The sequence below is a fragment of the Pinus tabuliformis genome, chromosome 8 (genome assembly GCF_031772625.1).
Source record: "Pinus tabuliformis cultivar Carrire ecotype Pingquan chromosome 8, CPIR1, whole genome shotgun sequence".
Lineage (NCBI taxonomy): Eukaryota > Viridiplantae > Streptophyta > Pinopsida > Pinales > Pinaceae > Pinus > Pinus tabuliformis.
The window spans coordinates 502,457,467-502,468,650 of NC_142294.1; the positions used below are offsets into that span (position 1 = coordinate 502,457,467).

The following is an 11,184-nucleotide window of genomic DNA, read 5'->3' on the forward strand; positions in this document are numbered from 1 at the left end:
ACATGTTGTAAATTGAAGGATTTGATTGATGATAGAAATGGACTGAGTATATTCATCACTATTACATTCTTCAAGCCATGTATTATTCTGATACTATTGAGTGGATCTCGTAGGGGGATATAAGGTTACCTTCTTTTTTCCTCCCCATGTGAAATAAGCATGTCATTAGAGTGACAACCAATATAAGCATTTGTTATGGAAAACCATGGTTGTCCTAGAATCAAGGGATTCCCTCCTATGGGATTCTTAGGTTGTAAAAATATGAAACATGTAGGGTATTCCAAAGAGTCTAGTGAAACAATCACGTCATCCAACACACCCTCTAGTCTAATTTTAGATATGTTTGCAAGCTCTAAAACAATGGGCATTGGGCGGAAGTGAAACAACCATAGTTGATCCATGGTCTGTCTGGTTATAACATTGGTCATGGCTCCATTATCAATTAGAACATTAGGGACAAGAATACCATTAATGTGGACAAAAAAACTAGATTACCAGTGTTTGTATATTTTTTTACTAAGGCTTATCCCGACATCAAGTCAGTTGTCTTAGCAATGAATTGAATAGTTTGTGGTTTTACTCTCTTCCTCCATGGTTTCTTTATACAAAGTTTCACAATATTTTTGGGGTAAATAAGAATTTCCTTTATGGCCTACAAGAAGGGAAATTTAATACAGATATTCTTAAGCTCAGAAACCAAGTCATATTTAGGGCATGGGTTAGATTACTCCAAATTTACTCAAGATAGGGAGGTGAACTAGAAGATAGTAAGGGCTTTGAATTTTGTGAAGTAGGTTTTATTGTAGCATCACTATGTGTGTGGTGAGGAGTTTTTTACTTAATTTTCTTCTCAATTATGACAAGGGGATTTTTTGTTTTTTTCAAAACCATTCCCAATCTTAGCTAGATGTCTCATGCCTAAACGGGTGTGATATGACACGTAAGAAATGGTGCTTGCTCAACATTAAAAATATGTTGAGTTACTTATTAATAGGGTTGGGCACTAGTTGGGAAGGACACTATGTAGGTCTCAGATGGTGAGAAGGTGGTAATTGAGGTGGTGAGGGTTGCATTTGTTGAGGCAAAGCAATAGGTTGGGGTGGCTGAGTTTATGGATACAATGGGTATGGCATGGGGCATTATCACTATGGTGGCATATGGTAGGGAAACATTGGCATATTTCCATAATGAGGCCCTCACCGACCTTATTCCCAAAGATGACTTTTGCCATGTTGTTAAGGATATCCCTGCCAAATCATAGAGTAATTACAATACTGAAAATAATTCAGTTGACCAGGAAAATTAGAAGAATGTGGTGTAGGATCAGATTGTATACCTCGTGGGGGCTTCACTCAATGAACCTCTAACATATCGCATGCATACATGGCATACTAAACAATACCCCTAATTTGACTACATATTGGAAATACCTCTAAAAATCACATTATTTAACCCCCTACCAATATGAACCCAATACACCTCCCCAACTTAAAAAACCCCTACTTTTAATAGATATTGTATGTATCCATTTTTTCATTAACATTTTTTATACCCCTTTATATTTTTACATTAACTTTGAGCTCCATTTTTTATCTGTGCCAATATAAAAACCCTTTACCCAATATATTAAGTCAAATTTTCCTCAATATATATTCCCCAATATGAACCCACGTGGTATGGTATTGCTCCCCTAGTGAAGCTCCCATGGTATACCTGAGCTTCCAAGCTGCCAAGGCTTCTTTTCCCCTATTTCATGTAGTTTCTTTGGCGCTTGACTTACTCCTTGGTTGATTTCTTTCAAGCTAGGTAATGATGGGAAATCATGTGATTCTCTACATAAATGACACATAAATTAGTGACATCTACAAGACACTATCGTAAGCATCAGTTTCTATCTACATCTAGGACATAAAATAGAAAGTGCTTCTCTCTCTTCCTCTTGATTCTTTTCAAATTACAAAAAATCTACTTGTAAATTCAAATTTTCAAAAAAGTCACTTTTAAAGCTTTGTAGTAAATGTCCTAGTTCGTTTTTAGTAACACCACCAGCCATAGGTCTGTAATTCTTAGGGATAATATCCATAAATGATTTCCCAAACCTTGCTTGACTATGAGAGTACCTCCTGCACAAATCACAAATCTCCATGTCCTAATAGATCTCCATGTCTTAATACATTTAACACATTAATAGTTTCATCCAAAATACCTCTTAAAAAGATAGTTCTAATAGTCTCCAGATCTATTTTATGTCGCTTGGATTGTTGAATATTGTACAAAAACATTTCGATATAATCCTCAAGACACTCATCTTATCTTTGTGTCATTTTAAAAATTTCTTCCGTAAAGTCATGGGCTTTGCAATGCTCTTAGTATTTTTGCAGGAATACTCTTTGCATCTCCTCCCATGTTTGGATAGTATTCCCTTCCAACACCATGAACCACCATAAAATTTCATCCCTAAGGGTGGTAGGGAATGATTTAAGCTTCTAGGCATCATATGAATAATCATAACTCTTTCATAGAATATCAAAGTAAAAAATAAATGCAACAGGGTCCTCATGATTCATGCCATAAAAGTGTGTTAGAATAGATGGGGGAATGTTCTTCATTTTCACTATGGGAGCAGGATCCACACTAAGGAGCCCAAAAGTGATTTCCTCCTCTGCATTATTTTCTCCCTAAACTTCACCATTTCCTCCATCAATCACTTATTCCTCGTCTTCTATTATATTATTTCCAAATATACTATATTCAATCTCTGGAAGTGGTAATTGAGTTTGATTAATTCCTACAGTGGGATCTCACCTCCCTGCCAGCTTCGATACAATAGAGGAGCCAATACTAGGAGTTGTCTTTTTGTCTCTTGTAGGTACTCTAGAGTTGCTTTCTTTAGAATCCAATTGCAAGCTTATAGCCTCATTTTTCTGATTCTACTTAGACAGTTTACTTGCAATTGATCCAACATTAGAAAAAGGGCTTTCAAGGATATCATATTCACCTTTACCCCTAGTTTTTGATTTCAAATCTTTTCCCCTAGTCATACATATTTAAAATAAAAAAATTAATCACAGCAAAACCAAGGCAAAGAAGCAAACTAGACCATTGGTCCTTGACAATTCTAACTCAGTTAGCTTCAACAAAATTGCATTTGCTAATAAAAATAACACTAGGCCATAAAAAGAAATCTCAGTTGTAGGAAAAGTAAAAGAAGTGAACCAAACTATTGGCTCCTAACAATTATAACTCAATTAGCTTCAACAAAACTTTGTTTGCTTGAATCAAACCACACTGTGTGAACCAACATGACAAGGGCGACACACTGAAGATGGTAGTGCAGGATCTTGCCTCCTCTTCTCCTCTGAGTCTTAAATATTGTGGAATTCAGTCAAAAAACCTTTGATCACCAAGGTTTTATCCCTCAATTGCCTCCCCCATAACGATGCAAAAATGTTGGGTGGAATAATTGATAAAAAACCTACTCAGCAATTACATATCAATCTAGTGTTGTAGACTTAGAGTCACCACATAGTTTATACATGGATTGAAACCACATAGACCTGTTATGCTAAAGATTTATCTAATTGCCTAAGAAAGTTTCACCTTAAACAAAATAAAAACTTGCATCACCTTGGTTTCTATCAAAGAGTCATATCTAGGACAACAATGATCAAAATACCTTCGACAGTTTTCACTCAAATCAATCAAGAAATCCTAACTAAGGGGCCACTAATTTCCTAGTGCTAAACCCTCCTGGGACAATTGAATTTTTGTACCCTCATGTCTTAAGGTGGAAAAAGGACTCAAGAACTCACAATGGATTCTAAGATTACACTACAGGAAAGGAACCTAGGTTTTAATAAGCAACTCCTAATCAACTAGGCAGTGTTGTTGTCAGAAAATTTTAAAAGGAAAGGGTGACTAATCCTAAGTTTCCCTTGGGGTCATACCACTACTAAGCACTCATTGGTGATTTAGATACAAAATGAACAATGTTAAATGTATATAGGTTGTAACACACCCTACTCCAGATCATCAAAAGACAAGTCAAATCCATAGGTTATCATTCATATAATAGTATACATAGATTTATTTTCTCACAAGAAAGAAACATAATATAATATAAATGATGTTTGAAGTTCAAATTCAAAGCTTCGCTCAACATTGATAAGTATGATACAAATTCTTGCTATTAAATATGAAATTATAACAAATATAAACAATTATATTATGTGAAGACTACACACAACACTTTAACCATTCCCGTGTATCAACACATATAAAGATTTGATTCACATAAACTTCTTAGAGTTATATGTGGTCTTTGCATACACAATTCATGCATCCATCGAGATCTATATAAAAATAGAGGAGTTCGAACTATGCTACATAACAATTATAAATAGTTCAGAGTGCACATATCTCCTTGAAACAAAACCTTATATTTTTAATGAATCTTTGCAAACCATAAATGGTGATCTTGAACGAGATGTATCATGCCACCTGCTTTATTATTGCATTCCAAAGGAAACATAGTCTCGCATTCACCAACGACACCTCACAACAATAATTCCTAGCCCTATATTTACAATAAATCATACAAGGTATGTGTTCTTAGACAAAAAAATTATACATTTGATTGTGGTAGACTAAAGAACAAGACTAGCATGTAAACACTCCAAATTTGATATAAGCGAGAGGTTAAATACGCCATTCTTAGCCCTATATTTACAATAAATCATACAAGGCATGTGTTCTTAGACAAAAAAAATTATACATTTGATTGTGGTAGACTAAAGAACAAGACTAGCATGTAAACACTCCAAATTTGATCTAGGCGAGAGGTTAAATACGCCTCAATCTTAATGTGCACACCCTCAGTTATAACATTCAATGATTGAAATCAAAAAAATAATCTAAATAAGAATAACACATAGATACAAAACTTCTAATGTAGTTCTATTTTTTTTAAAGTAAAAAATTCTAACTTTCTATAAACATTTAAATATTGTCTAAAGCATTAATAAACTTAGAAATTTCATAAAACATTTTAAAATAAAATTTTCCAAATTAAAATTTATTTTCATAATTTAGATAGAAATAAAAATTTATTTTCATAATTTAGATAGAAATAAATACCTTTATTGTTTCTTAATTATATAATTTTTATTTTAATAAACCATTTATAATTATTTATGGGTTTACAACTATTTATTATAAACTTGGTTTAAAATTATTTATCATAAACTTGTTAAAAATATTTTAATGATTTTAAATTTTTAGAAATTTAAAATCAATATTAATATAAAATAAATAATAATTTATGTTTAAGAAAAACATATATATATAATTCGGTACTCTCCTCGCAAAATATTATGATGAGTAATTTAAATATTTAAAATGAAATTTAAAAATTTAATTTTAAATTATTCTTTATTTTGAAATAACTCTTCATTGTCATCACGTCATAGGCTTAAACTAAACCTTCTTTCCATTTCATATTCTTACTTTTATATGTGTTAAGTAAACCTGAAATAGTGAAATAGTGAAATATTGCCACCAAAAAGTGAATTAAATTATATAAACATTACATTATACAAACAGGCGTCCCTTCAATCGTTGGCGCAGTTGTTCCAGCTCACCCTCACCCCACCTTAGTTTCGGACAGCCCATAGCCGAAAGGTCCTTTAGCGAAATTAAATGTTTCGCGCCGGACAACTCTAAGATCTCATGGCATCCAGAAACATTTAGACTTGTGAGCTTCTTGAGCTGCCCCAACCCTGGAATGCTCCGCAGCATTTTGCATCCCTGAACATCTAATATCTCCAAAGATGTCAACATGTCAAGATTTGGCAGCTCCTCTAGTCTTCCAGAGTTAGTGATCTTCAGGCATTGGAGTTTTGAAAGACCACGAAGCCATCCTATTTGTGTCAATCTCTCACACCACGACAACACCAGGGTCTGAAGGTTTGGGCAAACACAGAGATATCTCATTTTAAATGGTAGTTCCAGCGACGGACAAAAATGCACATGTAAATATAGAAGATTGTTCATCTTCACAAGTTCCTGTGGTAAGTTTTTTATCCCACAACTCTCGATGTGCAAGCTTTCTAAATTGCATAGGTTCAGAATCCCGCTGGGCAGTTCTTCTAACCACTTCAGTTCTTCGTACGACCCCCACTCTCCGCCCACGTGTAATTCTTTCAAGGACAGTTGATGCTCAAGCGTGGTCACATTACAAAATTCTGTCACATTACAAAATGAGATATCTAAGAATTCCAAGGTCGTAATTTTTCCAAGCGTGGTGCCGGAGAAGGCCAATTGACCGCATCCTCTCAAATCTAGACTTTTGAGTTTATTTAAATTCCCAAAAGATTCTGGAAGCGTCCTCAAGCTGTAAGCACCAGCTAATTTAATGTGCTGGAGGCGTGTTAGCTTTCCAAAAGAATCAGGCAGGGATGTTATTTGCTCGCAGTCCTCTATGTCTAAGTATTTCAAGCAGGGCAGTTCACAAAATTCTTCTGGCAAACTTTTGAGCATGTTTCGATCCATTGTTGATATGGTAATCTTTTCAAGGTACTTCAATTGTCCTATGGACTTGGGAAACTTTGAAAATGAGGAGCCAGCCCAGATACGTAGCTCTCGCAACTGAAGAGGAGGCTGCAATGTTTGGCATTCTATCAGAAAGAGGTACATGGATTTTGGCGTACAAAATGAAATAATGTTAGAAAAGAAAAATAAGCATACCCCAGATTCCTCCTGCCACAGTGTTTCCAAGTAGTACCCGGCCACTTCTAAAACTCTTAGGTTCTCCATTGGTATCGAACAAGGCAGGAAAGAGTATGGACACTTAACCCAGCGGAGCCATCTGAGATTTGGTGACGGAGCTTTCTCCAATATGCGTTCCAAATAAGGACTTTCAGTTGCAACAAATTCCAAATCCGAAGTGCCACAAGAACGAGAATGTCTCTTCCTTTTGCGCCGTGGAATTCCCATCGTTACCGCGACCTCGGGGTCGGTCATTCTCTGCTCGCATATGAAAAGTATACATATCACAGATTAAATCTTTCTTTCTAGTATTTTTATTGTGAACTTTAAAAATTCAAATTTAACTTGAATACAAACTTGTAGTATTCTTTCTGGGGTTGCCTTCTCCCTCTACCACCTTCATCACTGCTCGTTCTCAACGGGGCCTGGGAACGAGCAGTGATGAAGGTGGTAGAGGGAGAAGGCAACCGCAGCTTAGGGTCAGAGGCAGGGCCAGGCGGGATATGAATAGGAAAATTAATGAAGCAGAGGAAGCTTACAATCATGGCACTAGCCAACATGTGAGAACAGTTATTGATCAATTGGAAGAGGAAGCTATGCAGGCAGCTTCAGATCCAGAGATGGAGGGATCCAGAGATGGAGGAATGGCAGAACTTTACCCTGATCCTGGACATACTCGAGGAAGGTTGTCTTTATACAAACAATCTCTGCATGCTTACTGGGGCATGAAACGACTCCTGGCTAGGGCCATGGAGCAAATTGCAGTTGAAATGGTTGAATTAGTCCATGGACTCCCTACTTTCAAAAGAGAATTAAGGAATATACAGATGACTCTGAATGTCCAAAATTATAAGTTGGACAAAATTCTACAGCTGCTGAAGGAAAATGGTTTCGAGATCAAGGCAGAAGGTGAACCACAGATGGATATCTCAACTCACTAGGGACTGGACTATGCTGTCAACAGGTTTTCATAAGCTTTTTTAGTTTTGTCAATTTTGTAATCCTTAATGGAATTGTCTCAAACAAGATATAGGTTGCTTGTGAATCTCATAGTGGAAAATTTTGTATGGATAGATAGGCTGGTTATGTTTTTCTTATGGATGGCAGTTAAAAACTATCGACTGGTCCCGGTTTCCCTTAAGGGCGGGCAATGACTTGTTTTTTTGTATATAACTGGATTGTAAGTTTTACGATGTTTTGAAGTAATAGAATTCCTAACTCAGTTTACAGAAAAAAAAACAAAAAAGGTTTCAATGATTGAAGAGATGTTTTACCACATCACCCTCACACGGCCACCCCCATTGAGAAAAACGACAAGTTAACCCGCGAACTTCGGTCATTATCTGCTCGCATATGAAATGAAAAGTACACATATGACAGATTAAATCTTTCTTTCGAATAAATAAGCATATTTATTGTGAACATTAAATATTGAAATTTAACCTGAATACAAAGGTTTCAATGATTGAAGTACTTACCTGTGAGGATTGCTTCAGCAAATCGTTAATCTCATCGATGTATAGCTGCCCAAGACGACGGGTCCCTAATCCCTGCGCAATATTTCTTGCCAGGTCACGAATGTGATCATGCATTCTTATACTGTTTTCTGCGTCCACATCCAACAAACACTTGTCCTGTAGATTTTGGAACCCCCGCAAACCCCATATTCTAATAGCAACATCTCTTTTTTCTCCTATGAAAAATGAGGCAATATCTAAAAATATTTGCTGCTCATCTAAACTGAGCGAGTCGTAACTTATTTTTAGGCTTTCCTGTATCTCAGTGTTAGGCAGCATGTTGTCAAGTTCATCCAGTGTTTCTTTCCAGTAACACTCACTTTGCCCACAAACAAGTGCCCCGAATACTTTCAACGACAACGGCAACCCATCGCAGGTTTTCACAAATCGAGCTGTCAGAGCTGCAAATTCTTGTGATGGGCATGGCTGATTCAAGGCATAGCAACAGAAGAGCTCTGTGGAGTGTAATTGACTCAACCCCTTCATATTATAAATTGAGGACTCTAACACTTCTGAGCTTCTGAGGACATGTTTGTCCCTGGTGGTAGCCAAAATCAAGCTATCAGGGTCAAGGAAAGCCCTAAATGACAAAAGCGCGTCCATTTGAGAGGCACCATCTACATCATCTACAACTATCAGAGCGTGACAGGATGAGAGATATTTTTGAAGTATCCCTACTCCTTCATCACCACTCTCAATTTCTCGTTTCATACCTGCTAAGTCTTCTAAAAGCTTACTCTGCAAATAATTTACAGATTTTCTCTTTATGGTTTCTCTTACATTAAATAGAAAAGAAGATTTACTATAACGTGATCTCCTAAGATTGAAGAATTCCTTGGCCAGAGTGGTTTTACCAACTCCACCCACACCCCAAATGCCCACAACCTTGGCCTCACCGCGCTCAGTCTCCTGCTTCTGTAGGACCGTGGTTTCAAATTCTTCCAATTTCTGGTTCAATCCAGTTGGGTATTTTGCCACATACAATAGTGGCTTTGGAACACTTTTTAGAACGCTTTCCACTACCTTATCCAGTAGCTCACCTTCGTCGTCCTCGTCCCTGAATAGTGTAAACGAAGCAAGTGAGAATCGCCTGCCTAAGCATGTCATACAGCATATATCAAATGAAAACTAACACGGTAGGAGATGCACTCACCGAATCACCACGAAACCGCTTAAATCAGCAGCAAAAGAAAGTGCGCCTCTCCATTTCGTAAAATTATCTGAGTTGTAGCGTGGCAACTCTTTACCAGTTTCAGGATCAAGGTCAGTTTTCTGTTGAAGCTTTCGCAGGTCACGAGCGTACGCTCCGCCTTTGACCGTATAACGGACTTCAAAAGGTTCAACTTTGTAGAATATTGGAAGAATGATTTTCCCCGACTTTACAGAGTCTACCATGAGGACAAGTTCGTTCAAGCACCAGGGAGATTCAGCATACGTTGGTGAAAAGATTGCAATGTGGACAGACGCACCACGGATAGCCTGTTCAATTTGAGAAGAGATATTTTGTCCCGCCTTCAACTCCTCTTTGTCCAAAAAGACTTTCAATCCCCTGGAAACGAGAGATCGATACAGATAGCTGGCGAAAGTCCTTTTAACATCGGGGCCTCTGTGATTAATAAAAACATCCCAAGGAGGAGGAGAGTAAGAAGTGGAGGCAGAAGATGATGAGGCCATGGAGGAGGAAGCAGCAGAAGCCTGAGGGGAGATAGTTAGGCTCGCCATTGATACTGAAATTTGGAAAGGTGTGGAGTCATAAACTGAATCACAAGGAGATGAAACTTCAAGGGAAAGACAAGTTTTATGTATGAATTATGCCTTTAACCAGGCGTTGAGGAATGATGTGATGTGGGTGCTTTGGATTCCAAAGACGCGTGATTCCAAATGCCATCAACTGCTTTTACTTTGTGGTCCACATTGCATGGAATACTTCCCACCACGCATCACATCACATCAATGACTTTATTTTAATGGCCCACCGACACGTGAAGATGTACCAGTTTCTCAAATATCATCACTGCTTTTACTTTGTAGTCTAGACTGCATGGAATACTTTCCTACACGCATCAATGGATTTTTCTTTAATGGCCCACCAACACGTGAAGAATTTACTTTGTGGTCGACCAACACGTGAAGGAAGGAGTCTCTGCGCAGGCATGGATTTTGATAAGCATTTGCCACTGTCGGTCGTATTTAGTATATTAAAAAACGAACAATAATAAACTAACCTCTACTTTATGAATTATTTGTACCTAACAATAATAAATATATGTGCCACCAATTATTCGTATAGGTGTAAAGGTTAATAGAAGATTTGGGAAGATTTTCTGATTTTGATAAGCATTTTCTTACTTCGTATTTAATAAGTATATTAAAAAATTAATAATAATGAATTAATATTTATTTAATAAATTATTTTTACTAACAATTATTTTTAGGTATAAAGGTTAATAAAAAATTTAGGAAGATATTCTGGGCACAAATGTATAGAAGGGTTGTCAAATTCTTCAATAAAATCAGTAATGAAAATATAAATTATTACTTATTTAAAAGTCATATACATTATTATGATTATTTTTTTAGATTAAAATAAAATTAATTACAATAAATATTATTATATTAATTTTCAATCACTTAAATTATAATTAATTTATAAATATCATTTTTTATATAGAAAAATTAAAATCATCCATTAAATTATTATAATAAAAATTTAATAGTTTTATATTTTTACAATTAAAAAATAACCAAATATATATTTTTTAATTTATTAAAATTATATAATTAATTATCAATTTTACTTCCCTTAATTACAAAAAAAATGTCAAATAACTTTATAATTGTATTGCAGAAAAGTCTCAGTTCCATTTAGATATTTCTTTTACATAAATATGGTTTTTGACTT

General features: G+C 35.9%; 2 protein-coding genes across 2 annotated transcripts; both read right to left on the minus strand.

Moving 5' to 3' along the window:
- Positions 1 to 5,589: 5,589 nt before the first annotated feature.
- Positions 5,590 to 7,069, minus strand: LOC149236290 (uncharacterized). The gene is made up of 2 exons (XM_089368829.1): positions 6,745 to 7,069; positions 5,590 to 6,657 (listed from the first exon to the last, which is right to left on the minus strand). The coding sequence occupies exons 1-2, from the start codon at positions 7,018 to 7,020 to the stop codon at positions 5,590 to 5,592; spliced, it is 1,344 nt and encodes a 447-aa protein (XP_089224955.1). The 5' UTR covers positions 7,021 to 7,069.
- A 1,001-nt stretch (positions 7,070 to 8,070) lies between these two features.
- Positions 8,071 to 10,062, minus strand: LOC149236291 (disease resistance protein RUN1-like). The gene is made up of 2 exons (XM_089461543.1): positions 9,436 to 10,062; positions 8,071 to 9,339 (listed from the first exon to the last, which is right to left on the minus strand). The coding sequence occupies exons 1-2, from the start codon at positions 10,002 to 10,004 to the stop codon at positions 8,190 to 8,192; spliced, it is 1,719 nt and encodes a 572-aa protein (XP_089317669.1). The 5' UTR covers positions 10,005 to 10,062; the 3' UTR covers positions 8,071 to 8,189.
- Between the last annotated feature and the right edge of the window lie 1,122 nt (positions 10,063 to 11,184).

What these genes read in the sequence shown, in the direction of transcription:
- LOC149236290 (XM_089368829.1), bottom strand. Translation starts at nt 7,020, where the DNA reads ATGACCGACCCCGAGGTCGCGGTAACGATGGGAATTCCACGGCGCAAA. An exon ending in TGTGGCAGGAGGAATCTGGG is followed by an intron (nt 6,658 to 6,744) that starts GTATGCTTATTT and finishes CAAACATTGCAG; the next exon opens with CCTCCTCTTCAGTTGCGAGA.
- LOC149236291 (XM_089461543.1), bottom strand. Translation starts at nt 10,004, where the DNA reads ATGGCGAGCCTAACTATCTCCCCTCAGGCTTCTGCTGCTTCCTCCTCC. An exon ending in AGCGGTTTCGTGGTGATTCG is followed by an intron (nt 9,340 to 9,435) that starts GTGAGTGCATCT and finishes TACACTATTCAG; the next exon opens with GGACGAGGACGACGAAGGTG.